At 46.4% G+C, this 22,670-nt stretch overlaps 1 protein-coding gene and 1 long non-coding RNA gene across 2 annotated transcripts in view; both read left to right on the plus strand.

The window, feature by feature from the left end:
* LOC131496502 (sp110 nuclear body protein-like) overlaps positions 1–18,623 on the plus strand; it is a 35,350-nt gene extending 16,727 nt beyond the window's left edge. The window contains 11 exon segments of the mRNA XM_058702128.1: positions 3,601–3,669; positions 7,991–8,089; positions 8,530–8,672; positions 9,482–9,526; positions 14,110–14,120; positions 15,051–15,125; positions 15,127–15,153; positions 15,853–15,958; positions 16,216–16,296; positions 16,862–17,002; positions 18,150–18,623. Of these exon segments, the coding sequence (XP_058558111.1) occupies positions 3,601–3,669; positions 7,991–8,089; positions 8,530–8,672; positions 9,482–9,526; positions 14,110–14,120; positions 15,051–15,125; positions 15,127–15,153; positions 15,853–15,958; positions 16,216–16,296; positions 16,862–17,002; positions 18,150–18,260 (908 nt within the window). The 3' untranslated portion in view covers positions 18,261–18,623.
* A 43-nt stretch (positions 18,624–18,666) lies between these two features.
* LOC131496513 (uncharacterized) lies at positions 18,667–21,545 on the plus strand. Its single transcript, XR_009254519.1, has 2 exons — positions 18,667–19,457; positions 20,117–21,545. It is a non-coding gene; the product is annotated as an uncharacterized LOC131496513 (long non-coding RNA).
* The last annotated feature ends 1,125 nt before the right edge of the window (positions 21,546–22,670 follow it).

Raw genomic sequence — 22,670 nt, forward strand, 5'->3', positions numbered from 1 at the left:
ATTTTCTGAGATCTCAAAGGAAAGTCGTTCCTTTTTTCAAAGATCCGTGATGACTGTTCAGAAATGAACGGGGAAAAGGGACCCCGGGAGCCACCCAGCACACCACCAAGCATCGTGCACGGTAAAGATGAGGGACCGCAAGTCTCAGAGAGTGGTCCTCAGGAACCCAGATTCAGAGCTGTTTTACTCTAAACCAATGTTTCTCCACCGTTTTCCCATCATCACCGCCCTAAGGAGCCCTCTTAGATATTTTTTCCTAATTATGAACCCAACCCCTGATATTGTAATACCACAAATATGTATCTTTAATATATCTATTTAACATACCTATATCTATTTATCTTTAAACAGACAGATATCTTGACGAGGGATAAATATCTATCTGTATACGTCATGCATAAAAAGAATAAGATTCCCCACCCCAATCCCTGAACCAATGTTTTCTACCTTCGGGCCACACCACCACTGCCGAATGTGTTCTAAATATATTCGTGGTGCTCTATCGAAAGGGCCCAAGCCATGGAACACAATTTTTTCCTAAAATCCCAATTTCCATGTTCTTCACTTGACCTTTCTGGGAGAATTGGGAAGAGAACGACTCCTCATAAACACAAATGTAATGATACTACCACCAACTGAGCAGCCACAGCTGACGTCGTTGTGGGCGTTCGCTGATAAACAGTCACCCCATCCTCACCACCACTGCCATTGTGCATTTCCTACCACTGTCTTCAGAGGGGGGAGAAATCTGAACATTCTTCTGTTTGTTGTTGATGTGGTCATTGTGTCACAAATTCACGGGATGCAACTCTCAAATGACAAATATTTATTGTCGGAAACAATGGGTTAAACTTGACCACCTTAAAATACAAGCGATCATTTCGAACAGGTTCTCCCACATTGCGCTAACTTATACAGTAATATCGTAAACATTCCTCACAGATAATTTCATTTTATTTCTACAACAACTCTTGGAGAGGGTTGAATAACTAATTCACATTTTACAGATGAAGAAACTGAGGTGTGTAAAGGATGAATGGATTTTTCCAAGGTCCCGTGGATAGACGATGGTGGAACAGGACGAGCAACTTGGTTCCCTAGTGGAGCTTACATTCTAGTTGATGCATGTGTAATTAATAGACAAAAAGAGGAGTTGAAAGGGAGAATGGGAAACAGGACAGAGTATTGAAGAAAAAAAGATATAAGAGAGAAGAGGGATAATTGTAAGAAGATAGCAGATAAAAGTGAACCAGGGTACAGGGATTTCCTGAAAGGTTGAGGGATGGGGTACGAGAGGGGAAGTCACTAGTAGGGAGAGGAGGAGGTTCACTGGGGACTCCAACTTCAACTATTCACAAATCCCACGAGCAGCCTCGCCTGAACACAGAATCTAAGAGAAGCTCCAAGTGGTGGATCAGGTGACTGAAAGGAAGGACGATTCAACCAGGAACTCAGAGGTCACAACAAGGGCCCAAAAGGCAAAGAGTCTACATGTTTAAGATTAGTACATACCAGGGCGCCTGGAGGGTTCAGTTCGGTTAAGTGTTGGACTCTTGGTTTCAGCTTAGGTCATGATCTCACAGTTCGTGGGTTTGAGCCCCATGTCAGGCTCTGTGCTGTCAGTGTGGGATCTGCTTGGGATTCTCTCTCTTCCTCTCTCTCCCAAAATAAATAAATAAATTTAAAATAAAATAAAATAAAATAAAATAAAATAAAATAAAATAAAATTAGCACATCCTGATGATCAAATTATTGCCAGTTTAGACTCCCATTAACATCATACAGATGCCATTTTCCCTACACCTTCACCAAAACTAGAAACAATAAGAGTCTTCTGTGTTGACAGATTAAAAGCAAAGAATGATATGCCACCCATGTTTTCCTTTGGATTTCTTTGCACCATGCATGTGGTTAAACATGCTGTGGTAGATTGTATTACTACTCACCGATATCTCAGAAGGTTATACACTCTTGCCCTGTGGACTCCAGAATGGCCATGTCACTTGACTTGGCCAAAGAAATGCGGACAGAAATGTGAGGGTCACTTCAAAGCCAAAGCTTTAAGAGCCTGTGTATCATCTTTATTTCTGCCATGGGACCAACAATGTTCTAGACACAAGTTGCTTTGTCCCCAGGATCCGTGTGTGTCAATAACATGGAACCCCATCTAACTTGTGATGAATGAGTAGCACAAGGGAGAAGTAAAACTGGGTTGTTTTAAACCAACACTTGGCAAAGTTTTTCTAAAAGGGCCCAGATAAGAGCTTTGCTGGCCCTACAATCTCTATTGCAACTACTCAACACTGCCATTGTAGTATAAAAGCAACCAGAGACAAATATGTAAACAAATGCACCTGTCTGTGTTCCAATAAATCTTTATTTACAAACACAAGCATTGGACTTATTTGGTCTTCATGCTATTATTTGCTGATACCTATAATTAACCACTGCAATTTGGGAGAGTCATAATTTATCATAACATCACCTAGCCTCTTTCTACTAAGATAGCTGTTTGTTAAATAATTTTTTGTTAGAAGTTTTTTCCTTTGAGGTTCACTTGTTCATATTTGCCCATTTTCGTATAGGACTATTCATCTTTTTGTTTGATCAATGATGGAAATCTACTGTTTGTTATCTCATTGAAATGTTTCTGCGTTTGTTTTTATTTTGTAACTCACTTGAGAAATTTTGGGTTGTGGAGAATTTTTTGTAAATTTGTTTAGACAAATCAGTTTGTCTTTTCCAAGATGGTTTATGCCAGAGTTTCTCGACCTTGACACTTACTAGCATTTGGGACTGAATGATTCTTTGTCATGAGTGCTGTCCTGTGCCTCATGAGATACTGGGCAACATCCCAGCCATTAGATGCCAGTAGCGTTTTCCTCCCAGTCATGAGAAACAAAAAGATTTCCCAACATTGTCAAATATCCCCTGGGGGACCAAATCAACCAGCATTGAGAACCATTGTTTTATGCCCTATATTTCTTCCTTAAAAAGTCCTTTCTATGTGATATTTATAAGTTTATATCCTTTATCTACTTCTAGTGTTTGTATTAAATACATATGTACATATGTAATATGTTGTATTAAATACACAATGTACATATGTACATTGATTATTATATGTTAATATATATTACCTTATGAAAACATGGTTTCTGTAATGTTTTTAGCCTTCCTATCTATCTATTAACATGAACTTGCTATTCCTCCATGATCAATGCTATAATGTTCCTTTCATAAGACCCACATCTAGGGGAGCCTGGCTGGCTCAGTCGGTTAAGCGTCCGACTTCGGCTCAATTCATGGTTTTGTGGTTTGTGAGTTCGAACCCCGCGTCGGGCTTTGTGCTGACGGTTCAGAGCCTGGAGCCTGTTTCGGATTCTGTGTCTCCTTCTCTCTCTGCCCCTCCCCCGCTTGTGCTCTGTCTCTGTCTCTCAAAAATAAATAAATGTAAAAAAAAAATTTTTTTTTAAAGACACATCTATCTTGTCTCTCCAAAGTGGTAGAAAGACAGAAAAAATTACTTGAAAATCGTTGATATATAAAGCATATAAATCTATGTTTCCAATTATAAATGACATTAATTTTTTTTTTTAGAAAAGAAAAGGAACAACGATGTCAGTTCAAGTTCAACCAGAAGGTGTCAGAAAAATATTCCCCCAAAGGGTAAGTAAGCCAGAGACGGGGACTGGCCGTCAGACATCACTGGTGCCCTGGCCACCTGCCGATTGTTTGTGTCCTCTCTTCCTCCTCTTTCCCTCCCACCTTCGTCCTCCTCCTCCTCTTCCCCCTCCTCCTTTTCTGTGAGCATTCATTTCTCTTCTGCGTTGGTAACATTTCTTCAGCACCGTCCCCTCTCACTCTCCCTTCCCTCTTTAGGCTCTGGCGACACTGGCGTTCCTCCTCTCCCCCATGAACTTATCACTGAAGTAGACCAGGAGCTACTTGAGGTAGGGTCCGCAGACTGGTGCCATCCACAAGTCTGTTGGTTGCAAGTCTGCAAAAATGAAGAGCTTATAAATCAGTCGTGACACTGAGCACCCCGTTTTCACAGCAGGACCTCCTCAGCGGAGATGCCTTATTTCTATTGGATCAAGCTCCTGTCTTGCCACGCGCCGGCACATTGAGTAGCACTGGTGTGATGCTTAAGAAAGATGCACGTACCGTAAATGTACAGCCTGAGGAATTAACACAAAGGCAAAGCCCGCATGTACCTAGCGCCTAGGTTAAGAAACAGAACATAACCCACACCCATCATCCAGTCCCCACCTACACCCCGAGGGTCACCGCCAGCCTGATTTCTCGAAGCATAGGCTCTTTGACACTGGATGCTTCGCCCTCCTTTCCTGCCCAGGGCTTCCTCGGTGTGCCCCCCTCACCCACCCCTTCCGGAAGCTGACCGCCCTTGTTCTCCTTCTTCCCTTTGCTACACATCCCCAGGCCTCACCTTGAACTAAGCGTTCTCTGTCCCAGCAGGCAAGGGCAGGTTTTCCTGACCCGCCTTCATGGAACCCAACGTTTTTTTTTTTTTTTCTTCACGGCACTTGTCACGACTAAAATTAACTGTCTGTGTACATCCTGTTCACCGTGTGAAAGTCCGATGAGGTCAGTAAGTGGTCGGTCTTGCTTTTTGCTCTATGCCCAGTGTTCCCGTGCCTCACACAGTGTATACTTAACTGTGCAATCAATACCTTATCTGTTCTTCTTCATGAAGTGTGACTACCAATACGAGAGACTCCATGTACTCAGAGAATGCACTTGTGCGCATTAGAAAAAGTGCCCTTTCCTCAATACGCTTTACCCACATCTGTCAGAGCTGACTCCTAAAACCAGGTCCTTTGCTGCCCTCTGAGAGAAGGTCCTCGTAGAAAGTATCCAGCTCTGGGGCGCCTGGGTGGCTCAGTCGGTTGGGCGTCCGACTTCAGCTCAGGTCACAATCTCACGGTCCGTGGGTTCGAGCCCTGCTTCGGGCTCTGGGCTGATGGCTCAGAGCCTGGAGCCTGCTTCCAATTCTGTGTCTCCCTCTCTCTCTGCCCCTCCCCCGTTCATGCTCTGTCTCTCTCTGTCCCAAAGATGAATAAACGTTAAAAAAAAAAAATTAAAAAAAAAAATGAATAAACGTTAAAAAAAAAAAAAAAAACAAAACATAAAGAAAGTATCCAGCTCTGAGTATGAATCAGAGCCCTCCTTAGAGGTGGGATCCTTGCTCAGTGTACAACCCACCCAACCATACGCAGAGGCCCTGATAACAACAGAAGTGTACACATTTTACAATTGGCAAAGCACTTTGTTCTGCGTTTTGCCATTTAGCCGTCATATAAGTATTGTTCAGCCCACTTTACGGATTCAATTAGAGCATAAAAGACTTGCATGAACTAAGATCAACCTAGGTGTTCTAAGTGCAAGTTTTTTGTTCTTTGCGCTGAAAAAAAGAAAATACTCCCCGGTGTCTTTAGGAAACACGAGTAGGAAGCACGAATCTAAGCAGATGCTGAGAGCTGTCTGTCAGCGTCAGCTTCTTCTGTCTCCTCAGCACTTCTGCCCTGGCCGTGCCTTCTGATTTAACGCCGGCTGTCTCTGTGTTGTTATCGACATACAGTAGGGAGTCCTGTTGAGGCATTTCTGACAGTATGATAGGAACTGGGGGGGGGGGGGGGGGGTAGGGTCCAGCAGGTCTGGATCCCACTGCTAGTTCCACCTTGTACCGTGTGGGGATGTCCGGGAATTCTGTCTCCACCTTTGAGCCTGAGTCCCCCATCTATAAAATGGGGATCACCATCATTGCCTTCCCTTGTATAAGTTGTTGTGAAAATAAACTACACAGTGTGTGTGTGCGGCCTTTACTATTGCCTTGATGATGGCTTTTTGTCCAGCCACCCCATCTCCCCACGAACCCTTCGCGTTCAGATCAGGGAGCTCCAGACCTCTCCCCAGGCCACGTCTGTCCATGCATGATTTTCACCACGTGCCTTCACCCCGTGTTCTGAAAGGATCCCTGAAGTTCATCTATCTATGAAGTTTGTTTCCATTCTGCTTTTCTTGCCTCTGTTAGGCTTTCTTTTCGTTTCCTGCACCCTGCTTTCCATTTCCAGGAACTCTCTTTATTAATCGCTTACCTTCATAGCAGGCTCCTCATTGTTTGCCCACGCTTGTGAATGGTGATCTAACAGATGTGGGAGAGCGCCAAGGAGGCCTTCCCCTCAGGGTTCCGTCCTTAAAAAGCCTGTTTCCAAGACGGAGCAGGTGAGACGAAGCTAAATGCAGGATTACCGGAACAGATCAGAAAGCCGTCCCTCCTTAGGCGCAGGGTAGTGGCTTTGGAGCTACCCAGGACAGAAGGTCCTGGCTGACTTGGTGAGCTGCCTGAACCAGGTAAAGGAGGGAGTTCTGCCTGTGCCCACAACTCTGCACACTGGCTTGCGGCCCAGAACTCCCAGTGCCGCCCACTGCTCCCGCATCTGCTTGCGAGCCTGTCTGGGACATCTGTTTTGGGGCCTATACTTATCATAGGGAATGAGTTCCGTGAGACAGACGGCTAGGCAAGGTCCCCGATGCCCTGCCAATCCCCCTCGGGCTCTGCGGCAGTGGTCCAAAGTTACCTGTGCCTCTGCCTTGTCTCCCATGTTAGGAATCCGCCATGGCTGGTCTTCCATTCGACCTTGACAGTAATATGCACTTACATACCCTCGCTAGGAAATTGCACAGCCCAGATCGTAAGCCCCGCCAGTCTGGCTCCTGAGGCTGAGCTGTCATCCCCTGGGCCCTATTTATTTAAGTGGGCAGAGTCCGGAGACAGTGGTGGAGCCAGCCTCTCCATGCAAGAATGCTGGCTGGCTTTTGAAACTAAGTTCTTCCCACCCCCCTCACTCCTATCCGGCCCCTGCCCCTCCAAGACTGGACATCCTTCAGCGTTCCGTCCAAGGGAGCCATCCGGTCACTTCTCAGGGATCTCTGCTTTCTCGTCTGCCTCTAGTTCACATCCTTCCAAAGTAACTAACGGTTTCTTCACCATTAGCATCGATGCCGCTCGTTTCTTTTTCCGGGGAGGCTCTTGCCTTTTCGTACACTTCCTTTGGCTCTTGCAATAAGTGTTTGAAGCAAGGGAGAAGGTTGGACTGGCTGTTCTCCTAGCCTCATTCTGCATGTAACATCCCGTGTAACTCAACACAAGCCATGGGCAGCGCCTTCTCCTCGCCCCCAGAGACGGCTCCTGCAGTCTATCTGGAATGAATTCGCCCACAGTGAGGCTGTGGTAAAAAGCGGCAGGAGTGGCTGGTATTTATTTTAAACTCTTTTCCAACTGCTTCTCTCCTGAATCAATACCCCCACATCCCTGCTCAAGGTTTCACCGTTGCCAAATCTCTCCATGTGCAATTTGCAGATTAGGCTAGAGTTCTTGGCGGTGAGGGGGGGTGGGGTGGGGGTGGGGGGTTCTTTTTTGACTCATGGAGGAAGAAACAGAAAAGCAATAAAATGAAAAAGGACAGCAGAAAATGAAGACGGACACTAATCTCTCGGCGCTGAGCACCTCATTTACCCCGCCTTGGTGTAAATCAGGTGATAAGATTATAAACAAAGACCTTTCTTCCAGCTACCCGAGCACCAGGAAATATTCTGGGCCGGCAACTTCTATCCGGGTAGAGGGATAAACAGGTTGCTTATGGAATAAAGGAGCGGTGGGTGATAGCCAATTAGCTTATGAATTAAAACCCACCACAGGAGCCCTATCTGCTTTACTAAACATTTTGTTTGATGCAGTGTTGGTGGTGATGGCTTTGTTGATCAGAGACTACTCTGTACACGTGGCTAATCTGCCACTCAAAATGGAGGAAGTGCTGCCAGTTAGCCAGAGGCTGGTCCCCAATGCCATTTACATGATTATTGTTACTATTACTGTCGTTAGAATTCGGGGCAAGGGGAAGGCCTGAAAGAGAGAAAACGAAGACTGAGCGAAACTATACTCTTGTACTTTCCCTTCTACTTCCAGAAAAACCCGAAGACGACCCCGTGGATTTTCACTCTCCTAAACTTCCCGTGACGTGTGGTGAAGCTAGAGGGATTTTATATAAGGAGAGACTGAAACGAGGTGGGTTTCCTGATCTTCTGCTCTTTGGAGCGCCCGGAACCACTAGAAGAGAGGAAAATACCCATGTGTCTCCTTGTCCAGGAGATAAACCCTGCAAGCTAGGCTGCAGAGAAAGAAGTGCCTTGTTAACAAGGAATTTTCGCTTTTCCGCGTCGTGGTGAACCCGGCTGCCAGGCCACTCCACCACCGTGGACCCAGTGGCAATACTTGCCGCATGCAGATGTCACACAAAATGCAAACCCTCTCCCCCTCCCACAGGGTTTAGGGCTTCCTTCAGCCTGAGAGAGGAGGAATCCAGGCTCGCCTGCTATCCTCCCTCCCTGCAGAGAGTCTCTCTGGACCCAGGCAGGCGGAACAACCGCAGTTAGGAGTTTGAAGGTTTAGGGTGAATTCACAGAGCATGAGACTGGGTCCAGGAATGGGCCGTCTTTCTCCTCCAGGATCCTCAGAGAAGTGCATTCAGAATGAGGAGGGAATTTGGTTCACCCCAAAAGAATTTGAAATTGAAGGAAAACGGGCAACTTCAAGGAAATGGAAACAGAGTGTGCATTGCAGAGGAAAGACCTTCGAAGAGCTGCTGAAGGTGTTATGACAGGGGACGGATGGGTGATGGGTTTAATTCTTGCAGGATGAGCGCAATTTCAATTACAGAAATGTGAAGAAATGTCCATTAGGGTTGACAAAGAGCTCAATTTCTTACAGAGAAAAGTTATGGGTGATAAAATTAGAAAGGTTGGTGCTGACCGTGGAGAACTTTAAATGTGAGCAAAGGGCTGTGAGGTCAGGAGAGACTTAAGAAGCTTAGCCTGGGGGTACTGGGTGGGGTAAACCAGGGGAAGCCAGATTGAGACCCAGATCTCTGAGAGCTTCCCTGCGCCCTCCACCCAGTGAAGGCCGCCTCCAGACCCAGCTTATCTGGACCCCTGGGTGACGCATTTCCAGACCATCCTGTCCATGGGCAGTGTCTCCTCTGCACTTCCCTGGCTCACACTCAATCCTCTGAGCCACAAACAAGGCTACGAATCTCTGTGATCCCAGACCCCAACACAAGGCCTCAAAACACACCCAAAAAGAATATCACTGGGATGAAATCACACGGATTTAACCTACCAAGGAAGACATGGAGAGGAGAATGTGGGTGGGAAAGGAACCGGGAAGGAAGGACTAATGGGTCTTGGGTTTGAGTAACAGGAAAAAAATGAGTTTATCAAGTGACGTTCAGAAGAAGAGCCGATTGGAGGTTGGAGCTAAGGGTGTTGCTTTCAGACACTTTGGGTTTGAGACCCGGTAGGACGTCCAGGTATAAATATTCACTAGGAAGTGGGAACTTCGATATGGACGAAAGAAGAGCTTCCCGGATAACCTCGTTCATTGACCCCTTCTCTCTTTCAGAAAGGACTTTTGTTCTGTCCCCCAAGAGTAAATGTCAAGAGAAAGGTAAATAGCAGGTGAATTTCTACCACATTTTCAGTCGCCATGTTGCACACTCTCTGCATCCAAAGGCTCACCTTCAAGTCCTCAAGTTCCCCGGCCCCGGGTCACCTTTCCTGTTAGTCGTTGCATCTTTACGACAATGGCATTGGCACGCTGGTGCATGTATGTACCCCTGTTGTTTTCATAATTTGGGAGGGGGACACAAAAACTCTTTAAAATAAAGATTAGAACAAAAACTGATGATGTACACGTGTTTTAGGAAAAGCACCGGGTGTTTGGATGATGACAAACCAAAGGTGTCAGAGATAGAATGTTCTAGTTTGAGAAGTAAATGTGGCAGGAGATAGACAAAAACCGTACGAAAGAGCAAGGAGACCACCCTTGATTGAACACAAAGAATTCCTCAATTCAACCTTTCGTTATCAGTGGCCCCAAAATGGAATCGCATTTGAATTGAGCTTTGCCTCTGCATAGCATCCCTCCAGGTGAAAAGGGCAGGCATCCATTGTCTGTACCAGCTGCTCCTTCTCATCCTTCTTTGCTTGCTTAAATATGTCCTCAAGACACAAATCTCATTCATGAACTTCCCATAAGATACGAACCTTCAGCAGAGGCAATGGTGCCTTTCCCACCGTGCCCTGAAGGGTTGGCCTGACCCTTAGCTGGATTCATTGAAAAGACAAGGTGTCCTCCCAATGCTGTTTATTGTCTGAAACATCTTTTCCATGCTGATTTGCAATATCTTGATACGTACAGGGAGGCTCCTTGTAATAGCCAAAAATTAGGGAAGAATCCTGCCCATGGACAGGATGGTCTGGAAATGCGTCACCCAGGGGTCCAGATAAGCTGGGTCTGGAGGCGGCCTTTACTGGGTGGAGGGCGCAGGGAATGCCCTTCAGTCAATGGAAAACCACCCAAGGGTTCTAAAGTCAAGAAAGCTTCTGGACACTTAAACTGGTAGTAAGATATATGGAAGGAGCCCAGTTTTGTTTACGCGACTATGGAGATCTATGATTGCAAATATCTGAGTGAATTGGTTATTTGGGGATAGGATTATAGGGAACATTTGCCTTCCATATTATACATTTATGTACAGGTAGAATTTTCCTAATGACCATTTATTACTTTCGTAAACAGCAAAAAAAAAAAAAAAAAAAAAAAGAAACCCAAAAAACCAATAAAGATCTTTTTAATCCAGAGCTTTAATTAATGGCCCCAATATTCTAGTTGCTGCTCACTCATGATTCCACAGGTCAGTACATTACAGCCAGAAGCACACTTGGCCTGACCTTTCAGTCCCACCTAGGAGAAGCCGCGTTGGGGTAACGAGACTAAGTTTAGTTCTGACTACAAATGGGCTAATGCAGGCCCTTTCTTCAGCAACGTTGTCTAATACATCACTGTTACTCTGCCATATACCCGTTCTCCGTCGGTGTCTATCTTTGTATGTGTGTACCATCAAGAGACCTGATGCTGATACTCCAAACGTGTGTTTTGGGGTTTCCCTGCAGGACGCCGCTTCCATGACCCAAGGCAAAATGAGCACAGGCTGAGTGCTTGTGAGAACCTCCATCTCTAGAAGGGCTCAGGATGCAGACAGAAGTTGTTACTCTAATGGCATACGGTGGGAACTGAGAACAGCTTTTTGCTTTATTTTGGACAGATTCTAGAGCCTTTGACTTAAGGGATTCTCCTTCACAGCGGGTCAATTTGCAAGTAAGCCTAAATGGGCATATGTAAAATCTGTAAATGAGGAATGTGTTACCTTGAATCCAAAGGCCTAAAAGATGTTGGGCAAGAGTTGCGGGCATTGAGAGGGTCAATAATCGTCTCTTGACTGTGTCAGGGACAGAACAGCCTTCAAATGATCAAATGATGTCCAGAAATTTGCTGAGCTGATGGGGCCCTGTGCTATGTGTGCACAATGGCCTACCCCTCTCTGGGAGCTCCTTTGTGAGTCATTGTATATTCTGAATGAGTGTGTCAAATGAGAAGGATGTCATGGGGGTAGTGTCAGACTTGCGCTCCTGGGGCAAGTCGGATGCAGTTAAGATCTTGCCTGCAGAGGGTGTGTGTGATGATAAAGCTGTTGAGACACTGCAGGGAGCAAGGAGGGCTGTATCCCCACAGCTGCAGGGCAGCTGAGATGCTGTTGGAATAGGCACAGAACAGAACTTACTAGCCAAATATGGGACAGCAAAACACTTGCCAGGTGGATGGTGCCAGTCATTTCAATAATATTGTGTGTAGGGAACTTAATGGGTGGAGCTCCTTTTGAGTAATCATATCCCACTGAATTTAAGCAAGTTACCCTCTACCCTCGTAGGGAGTTTCCAAAGGTAAACTAGAGGGAAAACAGTTACACCTCACACCTCACTTTAACCATCAAAATTGCTGCCCCCTGGTCATAATACCCACTGCCCTGAAATATCCTGTAGTGAACGTGCATGCTCTTACCCGACGACTAACGAAGTAAGATAAAATTAAGCTTTTGACACTTAACAATCAGCCTTACAAAAAGGAGCCCACGGATCTTTCCCCTCTGTTAAAACAGTGAATGGAGGGGCGCCTGGGTGGCGCAGTCGGTTAAGCGTCCGGCTTCAGCCAGGTCACGATCTCGCGGTCCGTGAGTTCGAGCCCCGCGTCGGGCTCTGGGCCGATGGCTCGGAGCCTGGAGCCTGTTTCCTATTCTGTGTCTCCCTCTCTCTCTGCCCCTCCCCCGTTCATGCTCTGTCTCTCTCTGTCCCAAAAATAAATTTTAAAAAAACGTTGAAAAAAAAAAAAAAACAGTGAATGGAATCCAGTATAAATTTCAAGGATCAAAACTTATCATACGAGATGCAGGAGTGATTATTTCTACTCTTCCACTATTTGCCCAGTTTGGTCTGTTCTTGAACTTGAAAAGAACGAGCGGTCCCTCATGGTAGATGACTGCAACCTCAGGGCCGTGGCCCAGCAGACCCAACACAACTCAAAGAGTAAGCCAGTTAGCAGAACCATTTAGCCAACCAGAGCAAGAGAAGACAGACCCCTGGTCACCAAGACTCCCTGCCTGTTGAGCCGATGTCTTGTGGTTACGTGCAGCAAGGTGGGATCAACTGGGTTCAGATATCGAAAGTGATGATGCAACACTCACACCTAGCGAGTATGAAATGATTTATCACTCACATACTGAGGCTTCCTACGGGAGGGCCGGGCAGGTTGCCAAGCTGGTCTGAAAATGCCTGAGTGGCGAGAGGGAATAGCTCCAGGTTTTACCATGGCTATGAGTGGGGCCAAGGTGAGAATTCCCTTGCTGGGGCAGAGCTTGTCTGGTTTGAACTTCTCTCTGAGGCCAGGAGGGGGAGCGCATGAGCTTCCTTATCGACTCGCCGACTTGCCGAGAGGTGGTGAAAGGGGTAAGAGAGAGGGGTGGGACTTGAAGCTGTCAGCAGTGGAGCAGAAAAGCCAGAGTCAGAAGGTGACCGTGCAGTTGTACGTCCTTTCTCTCGTTCGCTGTCATATCATGTGTGTTGGAAACTATCCTACTCCAGAGCCTAGGGAAGGGGGTGTTTTGTGCTGGTCACAGACTATCCATAACCGATGTGGTTAGACGGGCCGTTGTGGTTCTTAATATAATCGCAAGGTGCCTTCCAGCAATAACCATCAGGAAACTGAAAAAAAAAAATTTTATTACTTTTTATTACTTACAGGACATGGAAATTACAGAGCACACCTGGGGCCATACAGTGAGGTGGCCAAGAGATTGATGGAGAGAGAGATAGAAGGAGAGAGAGAGAGAGAGAAAGAGCACAGGCGAGGGTGGGGGCCTAGGGCTTTGCAGGCTTGCTCTTTATTGGTGAATTTAAAACATAACAGCTGGAATTTAAAGTGTGAGAAGAGAAAGAAAAAAAAAAAAAAAAAAAAAAAAAAAAAAAAAAAAAAAAAAAAAAAAAAAAAAAAACAAGCGACCCAAATGGTCAGTTCTTGAAATCAACCAAGATCTCTAACACAAAGGAGCCTCTGTGGGGACAGGCAGCCTGGCTCTTTATCTAGTTGTGTGGCTGGCAATGCATTTACTCCAGAAATAAGGAGATAGCTGTCTTTGATGGGGTGCTAGAACAATCCAGGCTTCGGTCAGGCACTTGCATTACAAAAAAGGGAGAAAAGAAAAAAGCTGTCAGGACTCACACCACAGAGGGACTGGGGCTCTGGATCCAACCAAGGTCTCAACTGGGAGGAGGGGGGAGGTCTGGGCTGTGGGAAGCTGACGTCTGCATCCCGGGCCTAGGCAGGTCGGGTGTCCAGTCAGAGGGCACTCCAGGGACAAAGAAAGGCAGACTTGTGAGTTCGGGATGGGAAGGCCAGAAAGTTCACCTGAACTTCAAGGTTGGCAGGGAGCCCTCTTTATGGAGTCCTGGGGCCCTCCGAAGTAGAAGAATTTGCTCCGGAAGCCTCCCCAACTGAGACCGTGATGAATTTCATCCCCAAATCAAAGGGAATTTTTACTCTGACTGAGTAGCTAGTTTTGAGAACGGACAAGACATTTCCATCCCTCCCGCCCTCACCCAGGTCCTTGTGCTTGTGTTGTGGACAGTTGAGGGTAGTGGCAGGATTTCTCTCCTTAGCTGTAACTGATCCCCAGCCCCCTCGATCCTCTGCTCCAGCTCCTAATGGTCTATTTCCTGCCTTTTCACCTCCCAGAGGCACAGACAGAAAGGTGCCTCTTCCTGACTCCTACCTTCAGTGCAGAGAAAACATTCCCCTTGTGTGTAAAGCCCTACTGTCCATCTTGCGGGGTCAGGAGAACAGGGGCTCCTGCCTGTAGGTCTTTATCCAGCAGTAAAGATCACCTGGAGAATTTACTGGATCACATTCTAAGGCCATGAGAAAGACAGTGATTTCTGAGGCCCACAAAACAACCCATTTGTACAGCAGCGATCTGTCTTTGTGTTTCCATCAGGAATTGTTCTGGGACTGCCCAGCACGCTTGCCTTGGACGGCACACGGCGGACGGGAACAGCTCTGAACCCCGGCACGGGCGGCCCAAACACTAAATTGTGTTGACTTCGCGGAAAAAAAAAAAAAGCATCTTGTCTTCCCAGGCTTATAAAAAGAGGAAGTTGCCTAAAGCTGTGTTTCCTCAAATGTCATGTACTTCCAAAGCGCCTGGGGTCCTGTTAAAACAGATTCCAATTCAGCGGGTCTGCCTCTCTCACCGCCTCCCAGGTAACGGTGATGCCGTTGGTCCTCAGACCACGCTCTGTGCAGAAAGGGCTTAAATGACCTTCCAGTCCCTTCCGGCTCTGACAATGTGCGGTTCAAGGGGCAACTTGAGGATTCTTGCCGTCTGCTTTTCTGCGATCGATCGATCGGAAAGGCCAGGCTGGTGCTCCAACGGCGCTCTCTCGGAGCACCGTGGTCAGCTGGAGACATCCACTCTGGAACACACAGGGACGGCGTGTTCCAAGGCCCCTCGGTGTCGGTGTGCTGTGGGTCTCACTGATGCCTTCCCTGCTACATTATCTCCGCTTCCGGGGGAAACCTCCAAGGAATGTGAGGTGTGCTGTAGAGGAGGACCACGGCTCTGCTGTGTCCCTTGTCCGAGAGCCTTTCGTGAAGACTCACATCCCACCTGCAGAGGCTGAGAGGTTAGTGAGACCCAGCCCCGCCTTCCGCACGCCCACTCTGCCCGCTTCTGCTCTGGTCGCCCATCTCCGGGCAGAAAAGCCGGATGTGTAAGCATCATGGCTCAGGTGTGGCCCAGAACAGCTGGATGGGGCGGCAGCCTATGTTCTGTCTGATATCAGTGTCTGGCATCTGGCTCTCTGAGTCTGCGACCAAGCCTCCTTGACTCCACAAGGCCACTGCCCGTGGGAGGTGCTCTTTCCTGGTTTTGCAACCCTGCCTCCTGTCCCAGGGGCTTGGGAATGGGAACCGTCAGTTGTTTGTGATCTGCAACTGTTCAGAAAGGTAGGAAACGTGGCCTGGTCCGTGCATGTTACCATGGGCTCAACAGGCTGTTAGAGGCCTTGGTCCCCAAGGGTTAAGGCCCAGATTCGACCCTTGGGCGCTGCAGGCAGGACTCCCAGCAGCTCAGACAGGGAAAGGAGGACCCACCACTCACCCTGACCCTGCCCTCCACGCACGGAGCCCCCTGTTGCCACCCTCGATGGGAGGACGGTCATGGGCTCAGGCCCCACGTGGGGGTCCTGGAGACTCCGGGAGGGTCCCCTTCATCTCCCAGCTGTATCCATCAGCCATGTCTAAAAGGAGAACAATGGCAGCAGTAGGGACAGCGGCTATTTCCAGGGGCCTTGTCCCCCGCTCTCCTCTGCCTGTCCTCTCAGGAACCTGTGGAGTTGCACCTTCGGCAGGATGGAGTCTTCAGGAAGGCAGCAGTGTCACGGGAAATCTGAGGTCCTGGAGGGGCTGCTACAGCCTGAGGAGCAGTTGGCGAGCTGGGTGCGAACTCCACCTTCCCCCTGACAGCCAGAAGTCCGACGGGACGAGGGAGAGGGGAAGGGCACCCGCGGGAGCTTTTGGCGTCTCTCTTCTGAGGATGGAGATTCGGTGCCTGAACATAGTTCGACGCACACCGCGGTCCTTTGGCAAATGTGGTTGGACGGCTGGCTGGGTCTGCCTGGGCACAGGCCTGGCTTCACTTTCTCTGAGCTGCATTTCACTGTAAAAGGTCTCTTCACATTTTACAGAAATGTGGGTTCCTCCTCTTGAAGGCCTACTGTCACCCACAAAGCTCCTTTTTTGCAGAAACCCCGCGTAATATAAGTCATGTTTTTTGATTCTTGTCCTCCGGGCATCTCTCTTACGTACAACTCTTTCTGGAATTTTGGAGTGTGACTCCTGCAGGCACCCCTGCTTGCAGAGAGAGGGTTTGGCTGCAGACTGTGGAGAGGGACTCCCTGGGTCCCACTCCACCCGCCGCGTCCTGGTTCTGGGACACCGGGCGACTTGTTCCGCCTCCCATGTACCTTAGTTTCATCCTCTCTTAGGTGGAAACGTCTTTCTTACAGATAGCACAGGGTTTAGAGCCCCCTCTCAGGGGACTTCGAGTCCAGCTCTACCACTGTTCAGCCTTGAAATCCTGGGTAGGCGGCTGAACTTCTCCATCCCCTGGTTTTGTCATCTAGAAAATGGGGCTAATGACAGCCCCTGCATCATTGGGTTGTTGTAGGATCATGAGTTAATATCATGGCAGTGCCTAGAACGGTGCCTGGCATAGACATGGCAGATGGTAATATCATTACCACCCTGGACATGAAGGCTTGTTATATTTCAGGATCCATTCCAGTAACAATGGCTGTGCTAATATCACCCCTTTGGTGGCTTTGTCCCTAGATTTGTGATTATGGAGAGCCCTTTAAGGAAGCCATGTGGTTGGACCTGGTTAAGGAAAGGTTGACTGAGGAAGTGTATACGGTGCCGTGCTTTGTGCGGGACACGCGCCTGATCTTCCACAACCATAAAATGTTTTACAAGGTAAAGGGCGTCTCCTCTTTCTTTTGCATGTCCTTTCCAATTTTCCCTAATTTCCGGGACAGCAGAACTCTGCAAGAGTTGTACGGACCTTGTCCCAGAGAGAGGTCAAAAAGAGTAGGATTACAGAAGAAAACAGCCTGTAAATTCCAGCGGTGGTGAGGAGGATGTCCGAGGGGATAGCAAGCAGGACAGGGAAGAATCCTTGTAAACAGCACCTGAAAAAAAGCTCCATCCTCCGCTCGAGGACAGACAAGAGAGTCCCACCGAGGACAATCCATTTCATCCTGCCTCCTCGTTCAAACACAGAGGAAAGGTAGTTAACGGTTACATTGTTCTGCATGCCTCAGAAATACAGAAATCAATGAATGAACTAAACTTGATGAAATAACTTAAACTCCCAGAATCCTCATACTAGGATTGTTCTACTCCTAAATTTCCCAGTGGCCCCAAACATCCAGACTTGTCTCAGGTGGTGGTGGCTTCATCCTTTGTCAGTAGGGAGAGACAACTGCTATTGTGCAAGCCGACGCGTTCTTAACTTTACTTTGCTGAGTTTATCCTGATTTTTGCCTATCATTTGTGCAGATAGCTCTTGGGAAGTACCTAAGGAAGATTTCTACCTCCACCCAGCCTCCTTCCCCTTCTTCCCATGGCACAAGCTGGCCTGCTCCCAAACCACAAACTGGAAACTGGTGTCTGTGCAGGGAGCTGGAGGGAGAAAGAGTCTACCCAGGGAGCCCCTCCAAGCCTGGCCCAGTCTTAGCCTTGGAGAACGGAACACTCATCTTTCCTTCCGAGAGTGGGGCTGTCAAGAAATGCTTTATCTTTATCTATTTTACACCAAGTTCGGGCTTTGCTGTGATCAAAATCAGCTCTCCAGCCCTGACCATTTATCAGTTCCAAGTTAGGAACTGGGCAGAGGCTCATCCATTTTAATATTATGGCAGCAGCATTTCCCCCCCAAACTACACACACACACACACACACACACACACACACACACTGCCTGGCTGATGGGGAAGCACTGCATTCAGGACAGGGAGGGCGGGGCTCCAAAAAATGCAAGTGATTTGATGGTCCTGATTCTTTGTCCTTAGACATCTGTTTGTTTGCCTTTTTTTTTTTTTTTTTTTTTTTGGTCTTTCAGTCTTCTGACTTTGGTCAGATAGGATTGGACTTGGAGGCAGAATTTGAAAAGGACCTCAAAGAGATGTTTATTTTTTGCAAAGCCAATGAGAACAGCTTCCAGACTCTTTGACACTGTTCTAGAAAAACTAAGGCACCCCAACTTCAGGATCCAGATGATGTGACCCTGGCCATCTTTAGACAGCCAGTGAGTCTAGAATGTTATTGGCTGCCCTCTTGACTCAAAGCCAGAGCCTTGTACCATCATCACACCTGTCTTTTCTTTCTACACCTAAAAGTGTGTGTGTGTGTGTGTGTGTGTGTGTGTGTGTGTGTGAAATACACTTCTCATCCCCATCTAAGGCCTCTTCCTTCTCAATATTTACATCTCTCTTCTCCCACAGTATATATACTCATTTGTTCAACTAAAACAATACTACAACAATAGCTTCAGAATTTCTACCCTCACATCACTATGAAAAAGAAACTAAACTGAATTCTAAAGTTGTATGCAATTGATTGTATGCAATGCAATATATATATATATTTCAATATCATTGCAGAGAGTGTTTTTCAGAATTTTTGTTCCTGTACTTATGAAAGAGGTTGGTCCTCACACTTTTATGTCCTGTCATAATCAGATGTAGGGCCACCCCAGCTGGGTACGATAATCCCTAACATCTTCTACCTTTTTATATGCTCTGGAATAGTTTATAATGTTTTCAAAGAACCAGCTCATAAAATTATATAGCCCATCATTCTTTTGAGAAGTAATATTGACCATGATCTCTGCTTTTTCATGGTCATTCAACTATTCAGGTATTCTCTTGCTTTTGAATCAGGTCCACTTTTATAGTTTTCTATGAAGTCATTCATGCATGAGTTGTTTGTAGTTAGCCTTATTTCTGCCATATCATTTTATTCCTTCTCTTTGGAATACTTTCCCATGATTTTTGTCGACATTTTCTTTGTCTTCACCTTCTACTCTGGAAAGCATCTGTAACAGTTTTTAATTCTCCCAATATTTACCTGCAAGTTTTGTGAATGTATTTTTAACTTATTTTTTAAATGTCAGAGCCAAGGGGCACCTGGGTGGCTCAGTGAGCTGAGCATCTGACTCTTGATTTCTGCTCAGGTCATGATCCTAGGGTGGTGGGATCACCCCCCATGTTGCACTCTGCACTGACACTGAAGGGCCTGCTTGGGATTCTCTCTCTCTTCCCCCCTCCCCCTACTTCTAAAAATAAATAAATAAATAAGTAAACTTAAAAAAATAAAAAATAGGGGTACTTGGGTGGCTCAGTCAGTTGGGCATCTGACTTCAGCTCAGGTCATGATCTCACGGTTCATGAATTCAAGCCCCGCATCGGGCTCTGTGTTGACAGCTCAGAGCCTGGAGCCTGCTTTGAGTTCTGTGTCTCCCTCTCTCTCTGCCCCTCCCTTGCTCACTCTCGTGTCTCTGTCTCTGTCTCTGTCTCTCTCTCTCTCTCTCTCTCTCTCTCAAAAATAGATAAAAAATAAAATAAATAAAATAAAAAACAAAATAAAATATCTTTAATGAGCCACACATTTAGGCCAAAATAATTTTCACCTTTTGTACCTCTCAGTCCCCTTATTCCAGTCTATTCACTGTTTTACAATGTAGCTCTTTATGATAATTAGTAAATGTTCACTTTTACTCTATATTAATTATTTTAATTTTATTCAATTATATATGTCATTACTTTGTTATTTTTACATTGCATAAATCATTTGTTATGTCAAATATACACCAGAATTGAAAAGCAAAAGTTAAAAATGTGTGTAATACAATCACCCATGTTCGTGAGAGCAATATTAATGGTGTGAATTAAAGTCTTTTTTTTGCCGTGACTTTGCCTTGCTTCTTTTTTGGCTCCTTCTTCCCATCAGTGAAGTATACGTTTAACTAACTTTAAAAGAAGGAGCACCTGGGTGGCTCAGTCGGTTGAGCGTCTGACTTCAGCTCAGATCATGATCTCATGGTTCATGAGTTTGAAATTTAGCATCGAGCTCTGTGCTGACAGCTCAGAGCCAAGAGCCTGCTTCGGATTCTGTGCCTCTCTGTCTACCCCCCTCCACTCACACTCTGTCTCTCTCTCTCAAAAATAAATAAAACTTAAAAAAAAATGTTTTAAGTAATTTTAAAAGAAAAGTTCCCGGGTGGCATGTTTTCTGAATCTGCACAGCTCTGAATGTCTTCTTTTGTTTTCCTAAACTCACTACTGGGGTACAATATGTATTTTATCACAACTTCTCACCTTCAAAATCGATTTAGACTTTGGCCCACTGTGTCTGGGCATTTTATCCTACAACGGTGAAGCCTGCATTCAGCCAGAATTCCATTTCTTTGTCGGTATGTGGACACATATCCAGTTTCCCCTTTCTCTCTATCGCTATATATTTTTGACAGGATAGGATTCAATGTAATATTCTTATCATTGATCTTGCCTAGCACACTGAGCCCTTACAATATACATCCCTGCTTCTTTTTTTTCAGCAGCTGCATTAAATCTTTCTGATCCTTTTGTTCTGGGCTCTCTTTCAAGAACATCTATTATCCATATGCTAGCTATCCATTCTCTGTCCTCCTTATTTATCATTTTAAAAAAAGAAAAAATAAATTCTGGGAAGCACTCTTCTTCTGAGGTCATTTGTCTAAACCTTAAACATACTAACTTAAAACAACTGCAAGTCTGTGGTCAATCTTTGTGAACTAATGATTTTTTTTATCATTTGAATAATGCTAAGCTCTATCTGTTGACCAAGTAAACTTTTCCTACCACAATGGTTTTCTTCTCTGAAGACAAAAGTAAAAAGCTTTCTGCAACTACTAAGTTGTCCTGATCTGTGTTTTTGATTTTTTTTTTTTCACTCTTAGTGCCAGTGGAGAAGTGTTATGGACTAAATTGTGTCCTCCCACCAAATTCTTATATTGAGGCCCTAACCCCCACTGTGACATACTTGGACACAGGGCTTGGAAGAGGGTGTTAATGGTTGGATGAGGTCACAAGCGTAGGCTTGAATAAGATTAGTGCCCTTATAAAAAGAGGAAGAGGCCCCAGAGATCATCCTACATGTGCAGAAGAAGGGCATGTGAGGAGAGGAGGAAGGAGGAGGCCCCACTCCAAGCCAGGAGCAAAATCTCACCAGGAATGGAGACCGCTGACACCTCCATCTGGGACCTCCAACCTCCAGGCCCGTGAAAAATAAATGTCTATTGTCCAAGGTGCCCAGGCTGTGGGGCTGTGTTGTGGCAGCCAGAGCTGACTGATACAAGCAGTGAGGGCCACCTTCGGAGCCCAATGTCCTCCTCCAAGAGGCACTCTGTGGGGAGTGTGTTGGCGTTCCCATTTCAGCACCTGGTGTCGCCGACTAATAAACAGACAATGAACAGAGATTCCCCAGTGTTTCCACAGCAGTGTGAACTACCATATGGACTGACTTCACCTACGATCCAGGAAAGGGTGGAGGCAGTTTGAACCCTGACTTCAGAAAAGCTTGTAATGAAATAGAATTCCTTTTATTATGTGGGAAGAGGACAAACATGATCACAAAGACTGCCACTCCTGATGCCATTCTGGGAGGGAAGGGTGGGTCCTAGATATGGTCATCCCTTCCGTACAGATTTCTCCTCCTAGCACATTCTTGGTGTCTCATGACAAAAGATCCCCCCACTCCAGTGGCTTACCAGTGGCCAGGATTGCTGGGTACTAAATGATCTCACATCCAGGGGTGGCTGTGTGGCTCAATTGGTTGGGCTGAGCATCTGACTCTTGACTTTGGCTCAGGTCATGATCTTGCCGTTCATGGGATCAAGCCCTGTGTTGGGCTGTGTGCTGATAGCATGGAGCTTGCTTGGGATTCTCTCCCTCTCTCTCTCTCTCTCTCTCTCTCTCTGCCCTTCTCCTACTTATGCGCGCGCGCTCTCTCTCTCTCTCAAAATAAATAAATAAACAAAAAAAGAAAATAAACAATCTCACATCCATTGTGACCCTCATCCATTCTGGCACAGGCAAGCTGAATCTCTCTCTCTCTCTCTCTTTCTCTCTCCCCTATCACAGCTCTGGCTTACTCCATACCAGGAAAAAGAAACCCAACAACACTACAAGAGTCATTTGTTTCTTTCAAATGTTTGTTTCTTTCAAATTTGTTTCTTTCAAAGTTTCAACCACTGTCAGTATAGTTGCCATGACAACCAAGACCCCGTCTCTGGAACCATCTCTCCCTTTGGCTCCCTTTTGTTGCCATACTGCTCCCCTGGTTTTCACTATTTCTACCTGTAACCGTGGGATTTGGTTTATTCTCCTGCATTCAGCTGTCCCTCATCCTCCCCTCAGTGTCCTTCCCTTGAGTCCCCCCCCCCCCCCGCCCCAGGCTCACCCTGTGTCAGCACCGATGTCCTTAGACATTAAAAACTCTGGGTTCTCCTGGCTGGTGAATGGTGAGCATGCAGCTCTCGATCTCAGGGTTGTAAGTTCAAGCCACACGTGGGGTGTAGAGATTATTTAAAAATAAAACCTTG

Source organism: Neofelis nebulosa, chromosome 2, assembly GCF_028018385.1.
Source record: "Neofelis nebulosa isolate mNeoNeb1 chromosome 2, mNeoNeb1.pri, whole genome shotgun sequence".
In the NCBI taxonomy this organism is placed as follows: domain Eukaryota; kingdom Metazoa; phylum Chordata; class Mammalia; order Carnivora; family Felidae; genus Neofelis; species Neofelis nebulosa.